A 25577-nucleotide genomic window follows, 5' to 3' on the forward strand; every position below is an offset into this window, starting at 1 on the left:
TGGGAATGGCGTGGGGGAGGGGATCCGGAGCGAGGGAGCGGTGTCATTTCCACCAACTGGGCTCTTTCCTGACCCAGCCGCTCATCTGTCACCGCTGTCTCATTCCTGTTATTTACATCTGTCTTTAGCATTCTAATTACTCGCTTTATTACTTTAGCCTGGAGGAATCCTGTAAAAAACAACGGAGATGAGGATCCTACCACACAATAAAACTGCCCAAAATCCCCACTGCACATTATACAGAGCACTTGAGAATATTTGTGCTGTTATATGACCTCAATATGTCCTTAGATTGATCTTATTATATCTTTCTTTCTCACTTCTCTTTCTCCATGTGTGAGTAATAAACTCTTTTAAGGTGTGGACTGCAAGAATAAGCTGTTCAACAAATGATGAAAATGAGATTATTCTCGAAGAGGGAGGTAAAGGGGAGAGAGGGGCTTACAGAAGACTTGAAGGTATTTGGACCAACCCCACCCCAGCCAGTTCCTAAACTCTTGGTTTTATTTTTATTCAATCTGATAAAGTAGAACCATCTTCACACAAGCTTCCAGGGCTGAAAGAATCTTGGAAATTTAGAGGAGAGAATAAAATGCCTAATGTCTTTCATTATCTTGCATTAATCTCTGAGTCCCCAGGTCTCAGGAGGGGAAGTGAATTTAGAGTAGAGATAGAAGTGGGGTTCAAAAATCATGATGGTTTGAATGTTTTTCTTTTAATGTAAGATTTAGAAGGGGGGAAGACAGGTGTACAAAATCTTACTAAACCCCTGCTAGCAGGATTCACAGATTCACTCAAGACTTGAATCAAAAGGAAGGCTGATACAACCTACCAGAAAATCCAGGACAAAATGCAGCTTTCTAAACTGTTATTTATTCCTGCTAGTGGAATTATTGTTGCACTCAGTTGCAATTTTCTGACTGTGCTAATGGTTTTCTTTATTGTGTTACACTAACATAATCTCCTCCAGAAAGAAAAATGACAAAATATATGGATTTTTAGATAAATAACTGAGGTAATTTATTGGCCTTTATGCTCTTCTGATGGGGTGGTTGATAGATAATGTAATAATATGTACATAATTAAGCGGGTTTACTGTACCTCAGTCAAAATAGGTTCAAGGGCAGTATCTCTGTCTTTCAGCCTATGGTTTTCTCAATGGATATTTACTTCCTCTACTCTGTGGAATAAGGAGACCTCAGGAAGTAAACAACTAGGCACTAAATAAGCGATGGAGGTGTGAAGAAAAAAAAAAAAGAAAACTGTCAAATTCTCTCATCAAGGATCTTATATTAGGGCCCATTTTTCTATGCTCCCTGCTCCTTCTCACAAGGTTCAATGAGCCACAGTATATTATGAATTGATGAGGAAAAAAGAAAACACTGAAGATAAACATAGGCCTTCCCAAAGAGATGGATGACGTACACAGGTCAAGGAGTGGGCCTTCAAAAACACCTCTGCGGGTCCAAGAGACCTGCTGTCAGAGAAGCATGAAGGCTTCTGGGATATCATTCATAGTGAACTTGGTCACCAAATGGCCCCTTGCCCTGGCTTCTGGAGGTTGCCCATTCAAGGCATGGTGTACTTGCTCTTCCAAACTCATCTAAATTACATCAATAACAGAGCGCACTCTTTAATGAGCTCTCAACTTTAAAGACTTGAAGGATATTAACAAGCCGCTTGACAAATGGTGCTTAGAAGCACATTAAAGATGCTGCTAATGGAGCGCATAATGACGGCTAATTTTCGATCAGATATAAATTAGAGCCCCAACAGTTATTTGCCTTAAGGACTTTATGTAAATGATTCTGTTCTGTATAAACTGAAAAGTGAAGAGAGCCTTGCCATTTTGGCAATCCTTGTGGATATGATTAATAGATCTGCAACAGAACTGGGCAGAGACAACTGATGGCATTTCCATCTAAAAGTCAGTGTGTTTAGGTAGTAAATATGATATTTTCTAGAGTCGTGTGTTCTTCTTCAATCAAGAGTAAAAATGTCCTTCGCATCTCCTCCACATGGTTAAAGAGGGTCATGAAAGAGCATCCAGACACAAGTCCCTTCGACCTGTACCTTACACCCACCAAGACACCCAGAACAGACACAACTCTCTCCTTCAGTAAGACCCAGGGCTGCATCATATGCTCCCGAACCATATACCCCCATAGTACCAGCAAAGACACAGACAACTTTCTGGGATCTAAGCTCTACGGATCACAGTTTTAGAAACCTCTCATTATGAAATCACTTGAGATCTCATTTTTAGCTTTGCACACAATTCAGGTTCTATAAGAAAGTGCTGGGGAGTGGGGAGGGATTAGGAGAGGGAAAGTGAGGAGGGGAAAGGAGAAAGGGAAAGATGATGGTGGTGGTGGTGTGGTGGGAAGAAAAAGAATGGAAAAGAATTTGAGAGCAGAAGGAGTTCAGAGAGGAAAGGTTGGAGGAACTCCATTGGAGGAACATTTGAAAGTGGAGGAGATATTTGTGACTCTGCATTTTCCCCCCTTCCCTCCTGTGCTTCCAACATTATAAGTGTTAAGTCAAGTTATCAGAGTGTATGAAGGGGCTTGGGGATTGATTCTTAAAATTGATTTCCTTCCGACCTGTTCCTGCTCTGACAGATAATGAAAGGCCTGGAAGAGGAGTTACTCTAAGATGGTGTTACCTGTGTCCACTTTCTGCTGTTTACTTGGCATCAGTTGGGGCAAATGCCATCTGAAACTCTGGGGTTGCTTAGAGTTGCATCTGGCTGCAGTTTCAGGGATAGCATCCTTTCTTAAACAAGTGGAAAGAGTTGGTATAAGAATGAGTTTGCAAAACCTGAAAAACAGACAACTCTAGCTTGTCAATGGCTTGTTTATTATAATTTACAAACAAGAACTCAGCCTTTCTGCTGCAAGAAAGTCAAGCATTACTACATTTCAGGACAATTTTCTTTGCCTTACCCATGCATGATAAATATGGATTTGGGGGATCATTTTTATAAGCTGCTCATGGGCAGTGTTAGAGTTGATACAGAAATCCTGCCTCAATAAGAGAGCTGTTTCTACTAGTGACAGTAGCTTCTAAGATTTCTTTATCCAAGCCATTTGAAAGATGAGAGTAATGAGAAGAGGCAGGGGGAGGGGAGAAATGGAAGGGTGAGGGATTGAGCATTAAAGAGATTTCTCCTTAACTGATTAAATCTTTTTATCTGGGAGTAACTGATACCTAATGGCCAGGAGTTAAATGGTGGAGAGTAAGGATGCTTCTTACCATCATTACTGAGTTATGAAGTAGTTTTAAATTGGGGTACGATAAATACGATTATTCCTATCTTCCATTAAATCTGTCTACTCCTCCCTCCAACCCTCTACCCCAATCACACATACCTCTAGTGCTAAAGGGACATTCAGGAAACATCTAGACATTTCTTCTACCAACTAGTATAGGATTCTGAAGCAGTGGGAATAAGTAGAAAGAGCAGCCTCACCTCTCATTTTGTCTGACAGCAAGATCCTGCTTCTCTCTGTTTTCCGCTGGCTGGCTTATGCTCCGTGCTGATGCCAAAACTGGGTGATAAAAACTATTTTTGAAAAATAAAACTTAGAGTTATGCAAATAACAAAATTAGTGACAAAACCAAAGAATTCTGGTTTCACCCAGTTTTAGGAGGAAAAGTAGCTGAGCTTTTCAGAATGGGAAGTGGTGTTTGCCACATTTCAACTCAGAGAGCTACATTTGCTTATTCCTCTACTTTTTCTTCCTGCCCAGAGTATGTAGTTCGAGTCACCTTCAGGAAATTTTGCAGTTTTATTTACAGTGAACAAATGCATGTTACCAAGGCTAATTATCAATTATCTGGGTATTTGGAGTTCTCATGGATCTAATTAAGAATACCTGATGAAATGGGACTGGTCTGGTGCCCCACACTGCGCCCTTTCTATTTTATTATAGCTTCCCTTTCTCTTTTCTGTGTCTACACTGTCTCCACTAGGGAGAGGGCAGACCTGGTTATTCTTTGCATTTCTCCCTCTCCCTGGGGAGAGGTAGAAATTTCTCTCCTATTAACTACCAGTCTCCCTTCACACTCCCTCTTTTCTCTTGTTCACCTCTCAAGCTCTGAGTGAATCCCAGGGAAAAAAAAAAAATAAGTCTTGCTGAAAAGGAAGGCAGCATGAGAAAAAAAAAAAATCAATGAAATGATTTAGGAAATAGAAGAATGGACCCCTCTGACAATACTGTAATTAAAAGCTCTCAGGGCTGCAAAGTGAAAAGTTGATGAAAGAAAGTGCAAGTTGCCAACCAATTCTTACTTAACACATTTAGGACCTTTCCACGAAGTTAGGGACACAATTTAAGGATATGAATGCCACAGCCCTCAAAAATGACTTTTCTCTCCGAAGGAATCAGAACTGCTAGTTCAGCAGCCAAGGACGGGGTCTCCTCCCTACTCATCCTCCACCCCAAAACCAAAGACTCCGGAGGTGGAGGAAAAAGCGGCGGCTTTCATTCTGGTTCATTCAGGCAAAGAAGCAGTCACTTCCAGGTACTGAGATGGAAAGTTAGCCAGATTCCGAGTTGTTACTGAGAACCTCCAAATTGGTACCAAAATGAGACTTCAAACCAGTGAGCGTGGACGCCCTCTCTGGAAGCCACCACAAAGTCCAGGAAAGCCCAGAGCCTGAAGCACTGAAGCCTGATTCCAAATGGAATACTCCATCTAATTCTGGCCCCTCGCCCCTACTGAGCCCAGCTGTAGGCAGGCGGGGCCCCCATGTCCTTCCTGGCAGTTACGGACTGTCTCACCTTTGGAGCCAGAGGGGCTACAGCCAAAAGACATGTGATTTGGGCTCTGTGTGTAGGCAGGACTGGCAGGAAAGACACCTGTGGCAAACAGAAGGTCAAAGCCTGTTAGGTGCACTTTAAAAAAAAAAAAAAAAACGCAGGGAGGTGAGTCTCAAGCACCTTCCAGTCTAATCACTTGTTTGGGCTAGACTAAGAGAGAGAGATTTTGAGTGAGTTTGAAAAGTTTCATCAAGGCATGCTGGTGGCCCCCAGGGAATATCCCTTCGTCTACCCCGTGTTGGTTTGTGAACATCCATCTACCTGTGTGTGTTACCTGGATGACAAGTTTCCAGGAAAATGACAGAGTTGAAGTAGAGGATGTTTACCCCTCTTGGGGTCTGTGGCTTTAGGCCAAGCCTGAGGAGGCTAGGATGTATGGATGTATGAAGAGGCATGCATCCTGAGTGCTATAAAGTGATTTGGCTTAAGCTGGTCTTGGCGCACCTTTAGAGTAGATCTTGCTTTTGCTGAGCCCAAAGGCCCGCTGGGCCTCAGAGGACTGTCTACACCAAGGGAGAGACACCTCACTCCCACCTTCCCCACCCCCAGTGCAATGAATAGAAGTCCATGGGTTTAAAACAGGAAATTGAGAGGCCAGGATTGGAGTAGGGGTGGCTAGTCTGGGCAAGGGTCAGGGGGATTCCCCGGGGAAATCTTACCCTTTCATATCTGGACGCTGGACGGCTGCTGAATTTGGAACATGAGGTGACTGTTTCTTCCAAAGGAATTACCTCAAGTTCCCTTCCATATACACACCTCCATCACCTCACACACCAGGCCAAAAGTTCCCCAAACCAAGACCTACTCTGTCTCTGGAAATCAGGGATTCCTCACCCCCATTTAACCAAATTGCACAGAGATACAGACTGCCATTTAGCCAAACCTTGGTGTCCCTTTGCGAAAGTAGGACTATCTGGCCCTATGTGTATTAACCACCTATCTTCTGGTGAGCCCACCAACCCAGAGTCCCCCAGGCCTTCCAAGAATACCAACGCTGCCTGAGCCACTCCTGCAGAAGGTGTAGATTTAAGCCTTTCAATCACTTTCAAGCCCATCAGTAACTTGTTTTTTGTTTTGTTTTGTTTTTTTTAAATCAAACCGCATTGATTTAACAGGATGACTTTGGCATCTTACAAGAATTCCAGAAGCCAGTTGGCTTCTTTCAAAAATATCTGATACATACTTCTCATTTTCTTGTCGCCTCAAATTATTCAGGGAAACCCAGAAGCTACAAAAAAACCCCCTACCCCCCCCCCCCCGTCAAAGAAAAACAAAAACAAAATAAACACCAATATACACAAATAAGACTTTGAATATGCTCCCAGGGTCCAGAAAATGGGAAGGTTAGGGGACAGAGGAAGGAGGAAGCATTGTATTTATGAAAAATTATAACAAAAATTTAGGAACCACGACCCGGACACTATCGGAGTGCAAGGGGGGGGCGCAGGCTTCTGTTAGCTACAGCAAAGTCGGGGGAAGGGGGGAGGGCGCTTGCTTTCCGCCGAGTGACAGCTGGAGTAATGGCTGCAGACCCGGGGCGGAGGTGGGGGCGGGTGAGGCTTGGGGGGGGGGCAGTAATTACTAGCCAGGCTCACCCGCCTCCCTACTTTAGAGCGAACGCGTTCTTCTTGCGCGTCCAGCTGCGCGCTCGGCTTGCTGCTCCGCCTCGGGGCATCCCGGAGCCTGAATAGGGGATGGGGTGAGTGCTAGAGGACTTTAAATCGAGGTTCCTAAAAGGCTCCTAAACTAGTATGTCCCTAAGGTCCCATCCTCGCAGGTCTGTGGAGTAAAGGAAGGCTGAACGGGGACAGCTCCACGCCCAGCAGCCCCCAACCAGTCGGCCCGCATTAGGGACCTGGCCAAAAGTGAGGGTGGCGTGTAGTAGCGATGCAGAAGGGGTAGCAGGCCAGGAAACGGTGATCTATCTGATCTGGCTGCATAGGACTCAAACCTCTCCACACGGGTCGAAGGGAAAGCTAGGCCAGGTCCCAGTCCACGCCCACCACCTCCCCTCCTGGTCCGCAAAAGCGCAAATCTTCAGAAGATGCAATAGCTCCTTTGGGCCCCAGGACCCTGAAGTTAAGTGTACACCAAGGCACCCGCGCTGGGAAGGGCGGAGAGAAGGGTAGAAGAGTAGGGGCTAGGTTCTCCACCTCCCGCCGCCTCCCTCCCGCAAGCTGGAAGCCTCACGTAGTCTGGGATTTTTTTTCAGAATAATTGATGGGTCCAGTTCTCCAGAGCTTTCCCGGTGAGAGCGAGGCGGACCGCGCTAGAATTTAAATAGACGTGATTAGTAAAATGCAAGGGGGCGAGGCGCCCGGGCCTCTCTTTCTCGCGGGTTCCTGGCTGCGCGCCTGGCAAGCCTCCTGATCCCCCAGGCTCTGGGGGCCACGAGGGGCCAGGGCCAATGTGTCCAGCGAGGGTGGACGGCTCTGCCCCCCCCCCAACTCCTATGGACTCTAACCCGCACCCATTCACAACCAGCTTCTCACCAAGGTGCACCCCGAACTGGAGGAGAGGGTAGTTGGGGCTGGCATGCAACCCAAGGCCGGCGGGTGCAAAAGGGTGGTAAGCCAGAGCGGTGGGTGCGAGGATCTTGATACCTCCACGCGGCCAGAACGGGCCAGGCGCACGTGAAGCCTTAGCCTTGAAATGCTCGTAAAGCCTTTCGGTAATCGCTCTCCCCACACCCCGCTTCTCTCACACACAGTTCCCTTTCTGTACCTCCGCCCTCACCCGCTGTCCTCTCTCCAGGTTGCAGAGCCTACACAGCCAGGGCCTCGGAACTCAAAGCAGCCCTCCACTTACCCAAATCTCTAAGAAGGTCCCCTCCACAAAGAAGTGACCTAGGCTGGGAGAAGCCTTCGCCTTGCTCACTCTCATATCCTGTCTCATCGATTTGTTCCTGAAAAGGGGGCTGTGCATTCTTATAACATCTACAGCCAATTAATATTGCATTAACTCTATTAAAAAAAAAAAAAACAAAAGCACCAGAATACTGCACCCTATCAAAGCCATCTATTATTCACGGAAATGTAATTGGAGACCTAAGATATGTGTGTTACGGGCCAATGGAGGAACACAGAGTCGTGACAATATTTCAGAAAGGAAGGGGATCCGAGGGTATCTAATATTTAATTTCAAATCTGTGGTTTTCTAATTCGAGATTAAAAGCAGTCACGTCTTTGAAGCCAGACAGTTGGTATAAATGTACAGTTAAAATATTCTATTCCACAGTCCCTAGACAGAGCTCTCTGCTCGTCCCAGGCTTCATTAAATTTTTATTATCATCCCAGACTAGAGCAGGGAATGAGCGGAAAGACTGTCCATCTAATTGCAATTGATAAAAAAAAAAAAAAAGCTCTTAGATTCCCCCCTCATTTTAATATATTAACAGTTTTCTTCGTATGTCCAGTCTTTTCCAACCCTGTGATACACAAAATCACTTTATCACACAGATACATTTTCCACTTCCAACAGGCACCAGGCTTGGCTGTCTTCTCTGCCCTTTGAGAAGGCCTTGGGGGGTTAGTGGGAGTGGAGGCTGGCTTTGGAAAGTGATGCTATATGAAAAAGAAAAAAAAAAAGGTGACATCAGTTCTTGAAGCATCTGGCGGAAAGATCAACGAGAGGCAACATTTGCACTAAGCTGGTTCTTCCTGTGGCAAGATGAAAGCACATTGTTACCCAAACAAAACAAACAGATTATTAGACTGGGCTGCACTTTTCGACAGCCTTTCTACTCTGGGGGATGAAAGCAAAGAGTAGTATTTTCATTTTCTTTCTTTCTTTCTTACTGCTACCCCCTATCTCTCTCTCCCTCCCTCTCTCTCTCTCTCTCACACACACACACACACACCTCAAAACATTTGTTCTTCTTGAGCCTTCTTCATGTGTTGCTAATCTGACTGTCATACCAGATGACTGTAGATTGTGTGTGTGTGTGTGTGTGTTCAGGGAGTCTCTCTCAACAAGGGTGCTTTAATTTTTTTTGAAACTGGTGTAAATAAAGCTTTTCATCTCCAGGCCTTGAAAGTACAGAATAAAACCCACAGTTTGCTTTCTGAGCAGCTTCCTATTATCACATCGCCACTTAATTTTATTTCTATTCTCTCCAAGTTAAATAGAAAGACTAGCTCACAAGGGAGCTGCCATGTGCCTACAGACTGGGGATGTCAAGCAGAGAGACTCACTGTGCAAAGTTAATTTCAATTCCCGAGGAGGATTTCACATTCCGGCTGGCTCTGACCCACAGTAATTAGCTGAGATAACTAATGATTACTTACTTATTCCTTGTAATTATCTGGATTTAATAATTTGCTGTGTAATTTATTAATTCACTCATAATAGCCTTTCAGTACTGGGAAAGACTCCTTTAAAGGGGCAAAGCAGGAAAAATTTAGTGATTTTTTTTTTCTCATTGCCATAAATCTGTCTCCTGACAAATGTAGACTTCAGGAACATTTCTATCATCATAACTATCTGGGAATCTTTGTCTTCCTTTTTGTCCTATCAGAAAACCAATCTAACTTTTTTTTTTAGCTTCTGTTGCAGCCCCTCCCTCCAAGACCAACTGAAAAGTGAAGTGCAGTTTTGAGTTTTAATGTGTACTTTTTACCTGGAGATATAAATTGCTTTCACCAAACAATTTAAAAAGTAAATTTCTAAACTTACTGTCATGGCTTGCTTGGAAAAATCTGAGCTTCATCCTCTGAATAATACACCTTTTAAAATCAAGTGAATTGTTTAATGCCTTTTCTACCATGTCCTCAAGAGTGTCCCCAATAGATAGATCAAAATGAATTCATTTAAAGTTTGAAATAAAGCATTGTTACACCCCAAATTCCAAGTCCCTTGGCAAAGAGAGGCCTCAGAATCTGTCCTTGACAGTAAAAAGACTTAGTTATGTATTGTTATTTGTTTTAAAAATACATTTTATAGAAAATAGAAGAGCATTATGTTGAACATAAATCCTAATTATTTCATTTGCTTTTTTTATTTCCATTATTTCCCCCAAGCTATGTGTCAATGAGACGTAATATGATGAAGAATTGACCAACTGATTTAATGTCAAATATCCAAAGAAAACTATACTCTTTCTAGATAATATCAGAATACAATTGGTGTAGAGAGAACTCAGATATCAACCAGGCCTTACATGATCTTTGTTGTTGGACATTTATTCCATTCAGTTTAGATTTAGATGATCACATTGAACAAAAAGATTGGATCATTTGCCTTTGGAGAAGTTTTAAAAAATAAACCGCACAGTTCTGAAATGTCAAATTGAGGATGACTAGGTGTGTTGCTAAGTCAATTCATAAAATATCTCTTTCTAATTAAATAGTAATTGTGGACCTTGAAGAAAAAAATTAGGAAATGAGTCATGAATGTCAATGGGTTTGATTGATATGACAAGGCTCTTCGGCCACAACTTGCTATTTATCCATTTCAGTACTTTGAAAGTCAATACTAAATAAATATTTCTCAACAATTTATACTGTTCTTACTTTTAATTTCTTCTTTAAGACCAATCCTCTTCTCTCCAAATCCCTTTGGCTTGTTTTGATACGTCTCTGCAATTCTCATTAATAGGAACTTTCAGAATATATTTCTTTTTTAAAATTCCGATTTTCCCATATAACAAACACATTTAAGTAAGCTTAAAGAATGGATGTAATTTCCACCTTGTAGGCAAGAGAGCTTCTTTTACCTTTGTAATAACATACAGAAGAGGTACTTAAAACTGATGCAGTTTTGAAAGTGCAGGAACATGGGAGACAAAAAATACTTGGTGAATGAGAGGGGAAATATAGACCTTCACTCTCATCTGTTGAAGTAAATGAATAGTTGCTGTTATGTCATTTTTGTCATAAAAATCTTGGACAAACATGCATACATGAAAGCTATCATGTACTTCAAATGCCCTAAAAGAATACCTATTTTATTCTGTTCAATATATTTCTCAATTTCTACTACTTTTACAGGACTTCTCCCTTCATTTAAGGATGTCATTTGTAGAAGAAAAAAAAAAACACTAGCACACCTGTCTTCCTTCTAATGGACTCCCCTTTCTCTTAAGGCACATATCCTAGACTTAGATAACAGCCACATAGGGGGAGAAGGTGTTATTTATTGAAGATGATTTTAATCCTAGATCAGCAAGCCTGGCTTGCTACATACTCAAGCCATTTAATCCATTTTCTCTACTTTGACAAAAGTCAGCAAGCAGAAAGTTCTCCAGCTGGTTGACACTGCTTGGTCAAATATGTGTTGGAGTAGGACTAAGTCATGTGGTTACTATCCGTGGTGCTGAAACCAGGACCTAGAGTAGTGAGATAGAGGCTGGCTATTTGAAAAGACTTTTCAAGAAAACTGAATCTAAGAATAGATGGTAACATAGAAGGGACTTTCTTTTTTTTTTTTTAAGATTATTTATTTATTTATTTGAGAGAGAGAATGAGAGAGAGAGAGCACATGAGAGGGGGGAGGGTCAGAGGGAGAAGCAGACTCCCTGCCGAGCAGGGAGCCCGATGCGGGACTCGATCCAGGGACTCCAGGATCATGACCTGAGCCGAAGGCAGTCGCTTAACCAACTGAGCCACCCAGGCGAAAGAAAGGACTTTCAACCTCCAAAATATAAGAATAAAATTAAACCATCAATATCGCTATATCTGGATTCACAATTCTTTCCTTTAAATCCCTACAACTTTCAATATTCCTTAAGCATCTATACAATATATCTCATTGTTTCTAAATGGACACATAGATTTTGTCTCCTCTGGTGTCTTCTTTAAGTTGTAGAAAAAAAAGTCCCTCCACTTATTATCCATTAATTCTCACAGTTCTTTTTGTTATGTCTGAAAATCACAATGTTCTCTAACAACATTTAATCCCAATTTGAGCCACTATAACAATTTTCATTGACTCATGGGATATTTTCTAACCTTATCTTCAAAATAAGAAACATCCCCAAACAGTTCCATATGAGGTCATAGCTCAGAGTAGCAGAATTTTCCCGAGAGGATCCCCTGGTTCCTTCCTCTTGTTGGACCTATAGATTAGTAAGGTGTTCTTCTCATCATTAATAATGTAAATATCAAAACCAGAGCTTTCCTGAAAAAAAAAATCTTTGAAAACCTAATATGTTGCTTAAAATGGGTGAAGAGGTATCTTTAAATTAGGATCAAAATTTTTTTAAAAGTATGTATATCAAAGGGCAGAATTTCTTTGTGCCAGCCCACCATTAGATTCCACCAACTCTGGTGTCTGAGTGAGTGATACAAAGGAGGCAAAAATCTACTCCTTCTAACCACCCAGGATTTCTTCCTTGACCCACTCTAACTATTGCAAATGTAAGTTTGTGTAAAGGTTATGGAAATGGAGGGAGAGAATGAGAGAGAGAAACAGAGACGTGCTTTATTTCATAACCCAGTAACCTTGGTGCTCCCTTCTCTGGTTGGGGCATTACTCTCCAGGAGTGGTGACTGAACTGAGAATTTAGCCCCTAGGCCTAAACCAGGGTGTCCTACTCCCAGAAATAGGCCTCTTGCCACACCCAGTCTCCCAATGTTGCTGAAAACTAAACTGAGTTCCTTTCTTCCTTTTACCTATGTAATACCTCTGCTCACAAAGATTCTCTTTGCAGAATTATTGCAGATCTGGAGAAGAGATTCCAAGGGATGTATCTAGAGCCAAATATCACAATCTCATCTGGACAGAAAGGCAAAGCACCCTGTGAGATGAGCTCTAGCTATTAGAAGACTATTATAAAGCCTGTTCTTTTACACCTTCCTAGAGAAACACTCCCTACTAAATTCCAAATCAGACTATGATACCAACTCTATAATAAACCATAAAAATGCTTGTGCTTTAAAAAAAATCCCCCATCAAAATAATTTCCATGTAAATGACTGAAAACAACATCACATTTTAAAAGCCATTTAATTTTAATAGTATATTTTAATGAAAAAAGCAGCATACTTTGCCAATAAAACATTAAAATCATCTTTTCAATGAAAGACAATCAAACAACACCAAAAATAACTTAATACATTACCATAGTAAATAAACCATCTATTAACAAAAAAAAAACAAGAAACCAGGTCATATACAGAACTCAAGACTTCAGAGAGCCTCAGATGGAACAGCAATACAGCAAAATTTGTAAGAATATATCTATATGTGCATCATTTGAATGGAATATTTACAATAGATAAGGTACCAGTCACCATGTACCTAATTTTTTTTGTTCCAAAAGAATTCTACCAAACAATGTGAATTTACAAGCAGTGCACTGTCTTTCTTATAGTTCAGATAAGTTTTTCTACAAACAAACCTCCAAAAGGAAAAACTGAAGGATTCTTGTAAATGTTAAAATGTAGTCAACAAAGCAATTGAAAACAAGAAGATTGAAATACCTTGGTGAAATCTTAGAATCTGGAAGGGCAAACACCAAGTGGCAAATGCACCTAAAGCTAGAAAATGATGCATCATAGTCATGCTTCCAACTGCTTCACTTCTTCTCTTCCATTAGAGGTGTGTGTGTGTGCGTGTGTGCATGTGTGTGTGTGTAAGGGTGAGTGAGAGAGCGCGTGTGTAGTGGGGACAATGTGGGAATCCCCATTAAATATGCAACAAAGTAAACAATACTTTGGACAGTGAATCAGGTCTACACGATTAAGACATCCATTACTGAGTGTCGACTCACAAATCAGAACACTACCAGTAAAAACAAAGAAAAAACAATCGTCATTCAAAGTGAGAATATACAAATGGGCCAAAAGGAACACAGTATAAGAGGAAAGCCATAAAAATTCAGTAAACTCATCAAACATAAAATTGTTTAACTCCACTAGCCATACGTTTCCCCCGTTTTTTAGACTAAAGAAGTTTAATTAATTAGAATGTGCACAAATTAAGTTGCTAGAGAGATAAATTAATAATTTACAGAGGGTTGTTCGGCAATAATCTAATAATAGCTTTCAAGATCAGTGAACACAGCAGGCGCAACTCCTTTCTTAAGCATTAACACTTCAGAGAAGGAAGAAGGGGGTAAGAACCACAATAAAAATATATATATAATATACAGTGTAAATGCAGAAAATCTGCCATCTTTTTTTAATTCAAAATACTTTAGAGATGTCTCTATCACATTAAGCATCAACTCTAGTTTAAAGTTTCAGTCCTGAATCGATTTCTATTTCTGAAAAATAGCTGCAAAGTGTACTTTTAAACTTGAACAAGGGTGATGTCTTTAGGAATAAAAACAAATCTTACTTGCTCATTTTGGGGGCCTTTTAAAAGGCTGTCTCGTCTGCCTTTCTGCAAACAGCCAGCTCCAGACTTCCTGTGAAGAAGCCGAGGTGCCTTTTCCGGACGGGGTGGGGTTAAAAGGGACAACTTTGCTACAACTTGACAAATCCTTTCTGTTTCTTTCCTTTGAGAAATCATTTCACATTCTCACCGGGCTTGGGCTCCTTTGCTCGCTCCTTCGCTCGCTCTCCAACCCTCGCTTTCTCCGGATTCACATTTACTGAATTGTTTCTGGTAGCCAAAAGTGGAAAGAAAAGAGGCAGGAGAGAGAGAGAGGGAAAAGAGGGGATGATGAGGGGCTGTCCCTGGAGAGGCCGAGGGTCTCCTAAATACCCGCAGAATATTTCATTCTTTTCTGTTTCTGCCTCTGGTTGCAGAACCAGACGCGCACCACGTTTTTCTTAAGGTCCAGCTTCTCCGCGATGGCGGCGATCTTCTCGGAGGAGGGCCGCGGCTGGATGGCGAAGTAGGCTTCAAGCGAACGCTTCTCTGGCGCGGCGATAGAGGTGCGCTTGCGCTTCTTCTCCGCGCCGTTGAAGAGCTCGGGCTTGGTGAGCTTCTCGCGGTGGGACTTCTCGGCCTCCTCGAGCCACGCTTGCAGGATGGGTTTCAGCGCGATCATATTGTTGTGCGACAACGTCAGGGACTCGAACCTGCAGATGGTGCTCTGGCTAAGAGAGCCCACGCCAGGGATCTTGAGGTTGGCCAGCGCGGAGCCCACATCGGCCTGGGTCACCCCCAGCTTGATGCGTCGCTGCTTGAAGCGCTCGGCGAATGCCTCCAGGTCCCGGGGGTCGGCGTCCACGTCGCTCATGCAGCCCATGTGTGAAGGCAGCCCATGGGCGTGGGCCATGCTGAGCGCTGCTTGGTGCATGGGGTTCATGGTAGCCATGTGCGGCGCGTGAGTTGGCGTGGACACTACGGCGCCGTCGGGGCCCGCCATGGCACCCAGGGCCAGCCCGGGACTCAGGTGCTCCAGCAGCTCGCCCTCAAGCGCCTGATGCGGCTGATGGTGGTGGTGGTGGTGATGGTGGTGATGGTGGTGCGTGCCCGCCAGCGCGGACGGGTGCGAGATGGGCACCGACGAAGAAGAGGCAGCCGACGTGCACGGGATGGTGTTCATGGTGTGGTAGGTGGCGTCCGGCTTGAAGGGGCTGTGGTGGGGCGGGTGGTGGTGGTGGCTCTTACTCTGGGAGACGATGTCCACCGCCGCCAGAGCCTCGGCTCGGGCCAGCAGACTCTCATCCAGCCCGCCGAATATATTGCTCTGCAATTGCAAGTAAAAGGCACACATTACGCTCAGCAGGGAATTGTGCGCACTCTCTCCGGAAGCCCCGGCACAAGCGCTCGACAACGCCGCCGCACCTACAACATTCCCAGAACGTTAAAATAATAATAATAATAATAATCCTGAAAGTAGCAAGTGAGGCGGAAAGTAAGGAAGTCACTGAGAAAAGCCGAGCGTGCACGAGGAGGAGGAGGAAAGTGAGCCTGCAAACACAACACAACACAACACGCGCAACATCCCAGGTCATAAAAATTAACATGAAAGAAAAGACCCGCTGAATACATAAGAGAGAGAGGGGGGAAATTGGTTGGAGGTGTGGGGTGATTTGCTGTGCAGACATGAAAAAAACATCAAGCAGATAAAGGGGGCTGTCAAAATGTGCCTTTAAGCGGTGATTATGCAGAAATACGCACCGGTGGGGTTGGAAGACACGCTCTCCGCATCGCCTCGGAGCCCCCGCCGCCGCTGCCGCTGCTGCCACTGCTACTGGAGCTGCTGCTACGGCCTCCACCGCCCCCGCCACTGCCACCACCGCCGCCAGCATTGCTCGAGCTGCTGGGGGAGCTAGCGGAGGGCGCCGCGGGCGCGGAGGAGCCGGGCGAGGCGCTGTGCAGTGCCGAGTACTTGGGCTCCACGTGCAGGCTGCCGCTGTGCGGCATGCTGAACGCCTGCTTGCTGTTCAGGGACATCATCATCATCTTCCCGGTGCGCCCGGGTGCTCGTCCGTAGCGCACGCACAGGTCCCGTCTGCCAGGACCCTCTTGAGAAGTGCCGGGTGAGCGCGGTAGCAGGGAAGGGCAGTGCAAAGTTGCGCTCTCCCGCCACCGCTCCCAGGTCTGTGCGCCTCGCCGGGACTACGCGCTCCTCCTCGGGCTCCGCCGTCAGTCTGAGGGGTTGCTGGGCTCCGCTTGGCGCTGGCTGCAGACCCGGGCGCCCGAAACTGCCCCCGCGCCTCGCTGCCGCTGAGTTATACTCCCCTCTCCCCGCGCCTGCCCCCTACCCCCGCCCTCTCTCCCTCCCTCCCGCGCGCCTCCGCCCTCCTTGCCAGGAAGTGCCGGTTTCTCCTGCTTGGATTCTAGCGTCGCCCCTTCTCCCTCTTTGCTCCCTCTCGAGTCGGATCCGCTCAGCTCTCCCGACACCCGCCTCCCTCTCCCCACTGCGCCCTCCACCTCCCCTTCCGGCCCCCGCCCGCGCGTTGAGGCCGCCGCCCCTTCCCGACGCCCCGCAGCTCTCACTTACTTTAGTGCCCCTGCTCAACCCCACCCCACTGTCTAGGTCTGCGCTCCAGTCGCCCGGCAGTTCCTAAGAGCCGGCCTCCAGCCCCTCCTGCTTCTAACCGCCTAGTCTCCGCCACGCCGGGAAAAGAAACTCCTAAATAAAGTTGCTGGCCAAGCCAGCCTTGGGTGGGTTTTTTTCCCCCCAGACTACTAGGAACGTCTCTTACCTGGCTGCTTTCCCCCCTCCTGCTTACCGCTAAGTTCCAGGCCTCCGCCCCCACTCAGCCCGCCCCTCCCCGTAGCTCAGGTGACCCGGATCTCCGACTCTCCGCCGAAGGAGAGGACGCGGACGCTGCCACCCACCCAGCTCCTCCGCGCGGCTCTGCGCTTCCGCCTGGTGCACGCAGTAGTTGGCGCTCAGCGCTGCACCCCCTCGGCCCGGCGGGTGCCTGGTGCCGAAGAGACATGGGGTCGACAGGGCTGCAGGGCTTTCTCTCACTCGGTTTCTTGCAGCTCTCAGCGGATTGGACGGCCACGGAGCCAGCTCGGGTCGCCTATGCGCATGCGACTCTTTCCCCCCCCCGCCCCCACCGCAACCCTGTCTACGGCCCCCCAACCGACATACTCTCCTCTCCACCCTCTTTTCTCTTCCTCCGGATCTTCCCCCTCTCCCCTGTATCCAAATTCAGTGTGAATTGGGTCTTGGGCGGATCCACTGGCAAATCCTGCCACTGATTTTATTATTCTTCATTAGCCACAATCAAAAGAGGAAGGGGCAACTGATGGAGGGAGAGGCAGGACCAGAGATCACAGAGCGCATGTGCTGCTGAACACACACCCCCCCCACCCCAACACACACACACACACACACACACACACACACGCCCTCCGGGGTTGGCACAAGCCCCACTTATCTTCATTTCCACAGCCGCTCGGCGCAGTGAGCCTATTTTTAGCCAACACTTTGCTCGCACTTTTGTCCCAGTGCGGACCACTTTTCTTAGAAATGGACACACTTTTAGTTCCAATAGTAAAAGCAGGAGACAACCTTCCACACCCCCCCCCCCAACACACACCACCTTCCTCTCCTCCTTCCTCCGATCTTCTACTTCCCTCGATGTTAGGGGCTGCTGTCACCTCCCCAGAGCGCGGAAGGAGTAGGATATAGGCGAGGGTGAGAAGACCGCGAGACCCGGACACTGGAGTCCGCGGGTGGACTGACCCGGACTGGGGTGACTGGGAGCAGGTGCAGGCACACGGTGCCTGGGGAAAGCGAGCAGGTGCGAGAGCAGGCGGCAGGCCTGAGAGACGCTGGCGCGCGCTGGGACAAAACAGAGTGGAACGGAGCGTAGCGAAGGGGGGCCCTCGAGTGGTCAGCGGCCGGAAGCCCCGCGGCGGCAGGGAGTAGGGGGCCGCCGGTTCACCCATGACCTCAACGGAGCGGGATGGCAGGTTCAAGTTGGGAGCACAGTCCCCGGGAGTCGCCAAAGAGTACTGGGAAGGCGGCGACAAACGGCGCGCGACGGGCTCTGTCCACGGTCCTTAACCCCCTTGCGCTTTCCAGCGCTATCCCAGGACTTGCCTTTCTCCTCCCCTATGTGGAGGAAAATAATAAATAGTGGCTGAAGGGGATTCCTACCAGCACTGTTCCCGAGCATGAGACCGGAGAAGTCTAGACACGAGACTGGACAGGGGGTGTTGACATGAATGAATGTGGCTTGCGCTGGACGGTTCTAGTAAATGCTTAGGTGTTTAATTTCTACCTCCATAACAGCCACGGTAATTTTCAAAGAAACCCAAAAAAATGACATTGTACAGCTCTCACTGTCTCAAGCTTCGAGAAATGAAATAAATCAAAGTTAAAAGCTTGAGTATCATTTAATTATAGTGCGAATAGCGCTTTGAAAGAAGTAGAACAACATCTCTAAACAAATTATGACTGGGCCAGGAAGGAATTATTAGATTGAAATTTCATTTAGGCTCGGGAGACACCGCGCTTCACTGTGTAATCTGCTATGCCTCATCTGATTTGTATGCTTAATTCAGCTTGACGAATTTATTAGTTTTCATAATAGTGAAAAAATTGAGCAGCACTATGGGCTAATGCATTGTGTGTACTATAAATTGTATGTCATTGTGGAAAGGCTGAAGTCTATAGAAATCTTTTATTAATGTCTGGTATAGGAGGGAGGATTTTTGTGCAAGCCTTGGAGAGTTTCACGCGGAACTCCACCGTTGCTGTGTCTCACTGGTCCATTAACACATCGTCATACTAATTAGACTACTTCATCAATGATATAATTTCAAACTTCAAATTATGTTCTAATTAACAAGGATTGTCCAATTTGCTTAATCTTCAAAAGGCTTTGGATGGTCTAATTAGTATAAACTGTTGAGCATCTCTAAAGCCTAATAAAAATATTAAATACAGTAAAATATTTGGGATATGTTTTCTGTCAGTACTGTGTAAGGGCCAAAGGGCTAAAGTGAGTGTGGAGGAGGAAAATAACTGGAAGACAAATGTTCGTATCTACCTCCTTCCCCCAAATTATAACAGTAAGTGAATCACAGGAGAAACTTTTGGGCATTGCACCTCCTAAACAGTGTGTTTATGTGTTTAAATAAAGGCATAAGAATATCAAGGAGAAAAACCACATGGGGAAAAAATTCTTCTCTTTCATTAGGTGCCTAATTAGATGTAAAGTGAAAAGCAACCCTGAGGAGTTTCCCAAGCATTATTGTGGCAACAGTCTGCTGAACTTGGATTGCAAAATCAAATATTTGGGGGTGTTTTGAACCTCTCCCTGTCCCCTCCCCCTTCATTGAGCTTAATTACTTGCAATAGTTGTTTTAATGTATGTTGTCACCTGGGAGTATTGAGAAATGCATATCGTTAATATGAATTAATCTTGATTTTAATAGCAACTGACAACTGATCTCCAAAATGCTAAACACTTGTCGCCACTTCATATGGTAAATAAGGTAGTATAATAAATTCATGAAATAAAGAGGACACTGTTGAAATGACTGGACAAACTTTGTTTGATATGGAATTGATCAACTAAAACTATTTTAAGCAAGACAACTCCCAAGAGAATATTGTCCTGATGGCTAAAATCCATATATCATTAAATTAACTTACTATAACTTTGTTTTTACTCTCTCAGAGATTTGTCAGTGATATGTCTAATTCCAGACAAGAAAAAAGGAAACTTTTTATTCTAATTGCCAAGTTGAGATAAATTAATATACAGTGAGCAATTCGAGTTTATTTACCTGTATTCCATTACCCCTAGAAAACACACACTTAAAAGAAAAAAAAAAAAGAGGTCACAGCAGAGTTAGATCTGTCCTTTTCCCACTTAAAGTGAAAAATGAACAGCAGTGATTGTGTTGTAATAGAGAGAAAATGCAATTCTTCCTTAATCACCACGACTTGCAATCTTGCAATCTCTCGTTCCAGGAGTGTCCAGAATACCAACATCCTTGCGATATCAATAAAACCCATTTGGGTTTTGCCCGCAGGCATTGCTGCAAAGTGCTCCAGTGAATGTGGAAGCCGCTCTCCGAGGGAGGAAGACTCCAGCCGTCCGGGTAGGGGAGGCCATCTAAACGACTGGAAAGTTGGGGGTAAACCCAAGGGAAGTGAGCGAGCGGCCCGATATCCAAAATCTTCTTCGTATGACCTCAAAATACAGTCTCATACCCAAGCACCTATCCATCCTGGTGCCTCTGGACACCTACAGACCTACCTAATAAACTGAAAGCAGAGAAGTGATTTTTTAAAAGCAGAGAAATGGAAAATGAATCAAATGTGTGACTACTACATGAGGAAAGCCTTTCTTCTCACCAAGCCTCTTTGTTTGACAATAGCTTCTGTCCCATATGCTGCCAGATGCAGACAGATGTGACCAGCTTCCCTCTGGGCGGGCCAGGAGTCGCTTGAGGTTCTACCCAAGCTCCCTGGCAGCGGGATCTCTGCAGTAGGCGCCCTCCCACGACCCCGAAATCGGCCGGCAGCCATCCCAAGGGGAGAAATCACAGTCTCCTACCCTGTATCTGGGTCTTAATTTACCATTAAAATTTTAAGCCGTGCATTCATATTTTACTGGACCTAATGTGTTTTTATTAAATTTTAATCTAATAAGGGTAGTGTGATTTCTTTGTATTTCACACAGAATTGAGTTGGAGTACAGGGAAGATTTCTTAAAGGACAGATCTGACCCTATTCATGCACCATTTCGATCTCAGGTAGACAGGGTTTGGGGGAGGAGAGAGGGAAAGGATAGATTTCCCCCATGGTATCTCTTCAAGGAGGTCAATCTGCTCCGGATTCTGAATGAAACCAGACCCTCTGAGCTCTCTCTGGACTCTGTAGCTTGGGGCAGAAAGGTAGGGGGTGATTAAACTCCTTCGTGGCCTCGCTGTTCCAGGAGGGGGCGGGAAGGAGGGCTCTCCTGGATTTGATTCGGCCTGAGATAGGGGCTACGTTCGAGGAGTGAGGAGGGCGCTTTGTTCAAACGTCTTTCCTCTTCCGATCGTGTCCACCCTCTGCTCTTCTGTTTGTCTCTAACTTTCTGTCTCCGCTGGCTCCCCGTGAGCCCAAGTACCCCCTCACTTGGAGATTTGAAGGAGCCCGTCTTTTGTCCAAAGATGCCAGGCAACCCTTATGTCCTATGGTACAGCCTCTTCTCGGCGCTTTCCTGGCTAACACTTTCTCTCAACCTCCTGATGCCAGCAGTCAGCACGTGTCTCCGGAAACCTCTGCTTCCGGCACTCCCCAGGCCTTTCTAGATTGAAATTCGGACTCGCAACCTCCCAGCTAGGCGAAGGGAGGGGGACAAAAGCAAGTAGCTAAGGGCGCTTTGGAGGGCGCGCTTAGGGGTAGGGAGAGACTCGCGGCTGGGCCGGGGGCCTGCAGTCGCCGAAGGAGCCACGTGGAGCTTTCTCTAGGTAATTCTGGACTGAGAAAGGTGGCTGGTCAGGGGACAAGGGGATGAGAGGAGGGACAGCAGAAAAGAAAGTAACCGTTCCCTCTTTCCCGGCAGAAGGGAAAGAAGCGGAGCTCAATTTCAAAAAAAGCAGACTGGGAGGAGGGGGACCCGGGACAGGCTCCTAGACGCCTTCACGATTACGCCTGGTAAGTATGCTGAGGCTGAGTGTGGCGAGGAACGAGCACGCGGGGAGAGCTGATTGGACCCTCTAGAATCCAAGCTTTGGAGCAAACACAACACGCGCCAAGAAATTAAAATCTACCGGAGGGAAGGATTCAGTCCTCGGTATCCAGCTCCGCACGCCCTAGAGCGCGGGGGCGCGAATTCACACGCTCACTCACGGACCCACGCACCCAGACTCGCTCACCCACCCACGCACGCAGACACGTGTGTGCTAACACTCATGCACACTCGCTCAGACGCGCACATGCTTCTCCCCTCCCCCTCTGGAGGGCCACGTTCTGGGGGAGTGGGGCAGGGTAGAGCGGACCTCCGCGTGGCGTCCACCAGCAACCACCCCTGTGTTTACTTGCCCCAGCAAAATTGTTATTTTTCTTCGCAGTGAATTGCTTGGGTCCGTGTGTTTACCTCTTCCCAAAGTTAAGTCCAGTCACGAAACCAAACTTAAAGCATTGGAACAATCAATGAAGACTTTTGCAATCCATGGCGCCTTGCGCTTCCTGGAACTAAAATAAATGCAAGAAATCGAAACTTAATTACTTGAAAGAAATCCAGAAATCCCTCTGCGTAATTTATCCAGTCATTTTTAGTAGCGTTCGTGTTCGGTGCAGTGTATGTTAACTCTATGCTTTTGGCTACGGTCTAGCTCCCTTCATCGATTCCGTGGGGGTCGCTGCGCCCCACTTCAGCCGGGAATTTTGTCTGGCACTAGGTCCCCCTTTGCTCCCACTGCTCGGAGCTGATCTAGTAACGTTTCTTTTCAGAAGTCACCAGCTATAACGGTACAAGAATCCCTAGGGCTGAGGGTTATGTGTCGTTAAAAAATAAAAAATCTCACCCGTTCTCTTCTTTTTGTTCAGTAGGGCTATTTGAATTTGTGTGAGTTGCTTAATACTAGATCTGAAACCAGGCCTTTTCGTAAATACAAACCAAGACCATTTCTCTGAGGGAAGAGTGCACCATCAAAAAGTGCTATTCTACTGGTGATGGAAAAATTGATTAAAAAGTAGACTTTTTTCCCTTATCTCCAGAGAAGTTCTTTTTTTTTTTTTTTCCCTTAAGTGTCATTATCTTCCTAAGGCACAATACTAGAATATTTGTTCTGAGTAAGCTACTCTTCAGGGTATTTAGCTGGACCACAAACCCTGGACACGAGTTTCTTCCTTTAATATCTATTCCTTTCAAACTCACTCATTTTTCTCCTCTCCTTTGGTCTCTATTTGATAGAGAATCTTCATATCTATGAAGTGCCAAAAGACCTTCATCTGGAGGCACTAAATAAAATAGAGGCTTCAAGAGGTAAAGATCAAATGACTTTTGTACGTATTGTGACTCTGACATTGGGTACTATTGGGAATTTAGAAATTTGGTGATGACTAATGTTATGGCCAGCAGATTTGCAGAATAGAATAGTCCCTGAACCTATTAGCATTTTGTGGGTGACTCCAGAAAGACAAGCTTTCTCATAGACATCTTATAGGAATCTGAAGTAATGTTATGAAAGAATGAAAAATACATTGGGGAACAGCTTGGAAACTGAAGTACATTTTGATTTAACTCACATTAACAGAAATGTAATGTAAAAGTGAAAGGATCTAACAAAACCATTAATAATTAAAAAATAATTACAGATAGTCTATCCTTACTATTCATAACCACTCAACACTTTAGACAAAGAAAACGGAATACTCTTAATGGGAATGAGATGTGAGCAGACTGCTAAAGAGAAGTTAACCAAGGACTGCGCATTTGTCAAAGGAGATGAGTTTCCTTGTTTCCCCCCACCTGCATATTTTAATTCTCTGAGTTAGCTTGGACCTTCCTCTTCCATCAGCATATATACTGCATGTCAGAGTTTATGCAACAGAAATCTCTTGAGCAATAACAATACAGACTTTATCAAATTCTGAAGATCAGGGGCACCAGATGGCTTGTCTATTAACCATCTTCATTGACAAATATTTATAGGTGAATAAGAGATACATGCCTCTGTAATAGATTTTGGTTAGACACTCACATCCCACCAGGATTTCACAAAACAATGACCCTCTAAAGACAGCAGTTTTTTCCCTGTTCCTTATGGTCATTTAAAAAAAAAAAAGATTAATCATCCTTTAATGATTCAACGTTAAGCTTTTTCTTGTACTCTTTCTTCACCAAAGGAGTTGCATCCCAGGATATTAAAAAAAAAAAAAAAAGACTGTGAGTGTATTTTTCTGTTACCTAAATTGTATTTATTTTCTTTCCAGTATGTATTTTTCAATGTCTGAAGTCTTTAGAGCAGTATTCTACACATAATCATGCAGTGAACCTTTAGTCATGCACTAGGTGCATGATTAAAAAGGGTGTTTGGGAGGAAGATACTGTGACTCCATTCTAATCTTCACTGCATATTCTTCTTTATTTTGTTTGAGAGACACATGGGACTGCCCCTAGAGTGCTCCGTTGACGTTTGGAGGCACTGGGAGGAAATCAAAGCAGCCTGGCGGAAAGCAAACTTCACTGCCTCTTTTCAGAGATAAAGGGAAATCTTACAAAAGGAGAGATTTGCAGACATACAACTGGAATTCAATGAAGTCATGGCTGAGGCATCTGCTGGAAAGCCACCAGGAAGTGGAGACCTACAGCCTATGTCAAATCTTGTACATCTAAAGAATTTGAAGGCTCCTTCCTTCCTTCCCCATTCCCAAATGAATTAGAAACAAAACAACATGCCTTTTGTAGGAAACAGAAAAACCTAAGGAAAAATGCTAATAGATTGAGTGCAAAGATTATAATTACTTCTTAGCTATATAAATTTGAGTTGAGCATATAAAATGTGTTAGATTCTCTGTAGGCATCCACTCTCGATTTTTCAATGCAGCAGAAGGACATTACAACAGCAACGGCAACAAACTCACCTTTAAACATTTATCCTTTCTTGAATTTAGATATGGCCCGTGATTTGCCTCTAAATCTCATGTATACAAAAGTGTGCCAATCAGTGGTAGAATTATACAGTATTTGTACCCACATATGTGTTACTATTTCCCTCTTCCTTTGTCTCCTTTTATATGTGTATACAGATCATCAAGATATAATTCAACCAACATGTGTTCTGGAATATGCTATACCTTTGTGCCTTGACTAGTTTTTCCTGATGTGCATATAAGACATTAAAGAGCCCTAGCATCATGACAAGCCTGCTGTATTTGAGAGTACTAAGCTCTCTTCTCTTCAAAACACAAATGCTATTTACTTTATGATGTTATGTTCTCATTGTACCCCTCCTTTGCCTTTCAAGGGCAAAACCAAAGCATTATCAACATTGTGCTTATCTGGCATATTCCTCTCCTCATATTTCATTGGTTTCTCCTGGCCTCCATTCATTAGTCTGGACCACATGATCAGTCATCTCTATAGTAACCCTGTTAGATACCTTGATCTTTTTGATCCTTTCCCTTTCCCTTATCAAACTACCTGTTTCCCCATGTTTGCCTATAGACTGCTGCTAAGTACATACTATTTCTTGAATACATATTATTTATATCTGTAATAACTTGGCATGCAACATCATCTCCAACCTTCTTCTGGTATTCCTTCTCTGCTGCAGTCTGTAAAGCTTAAAAACTACATTTCTCAGACTCCATTACAGCTCTGGGACTGTCTGTGATGGAGAGGCAGAGGCATGGATTATTTCTTCTCTGGTGTGAATCTAAGAGGAGTGGTACTTTACAGCCAACAGTTGTGTGCTGCAAAAAATGGTATATTCCTGAGG

At 44.8% G+C, this 25577-nt stretch overlaps 1 protein-coding gene across 1 annotated transcript; it reads right to left on the minus strand.

Moving 5' to 3' along the window:
• Positions 1 to 14466: 14466 nt before the first annotated feature.
• Positions 14467 to 16127, minus strand: POU4F2 (POU class 4 homeobox 2). Its single transcript, XM_021679305.1, has 2 exons — positions 15843 to 16127; positions 14467 to 15408 (listed from the first exon to the last, which is right to left on the minus strand). The coding sequence occupies exons 1-2, from the start codon at positions 16125 to 16127 to the stop codon at positions 14467 to 14469; spliced, it is 1227 nt and encodes a 408-aa protein (XP_021534980.1).
• Between the last annotated feature and the right edge of the window lie 9450 nt (positions 16128 to 25577).

This window comes from Neomonachus schauinslandi, chromosome 2 (genome assembly GCF_002201575.2).
Source record: "Neomonachus schauinslandi chromosome 2, ASM220157v2, whole genome shotgun sequence".
NCBI classification, from domain to species: domain Eukaryota; kingdom Metazoa; phylum Chordata; class Mammalia; order Carnivora; family Phocidae; genus Neomonachus; species Neomonachus schauinslandi.

Excerpts from the sequence above, each read along its gene's own strand:
- POU4F2 (XM_021679305.1), bottom strand. The coding sequence starts at position 16,127 with ATGATGATGATGTCCCTGAACAGCAAGCAGGCGTTCAGCATGCCGCAC. Across the intron at positions 15,409-15,842 it reads CGTGTCTTCCAACCCCACCG|AGCAATATATTCGGCGGGCT; the intron begins GTGCGTATTTCT and ends TTGCAATTGCAG.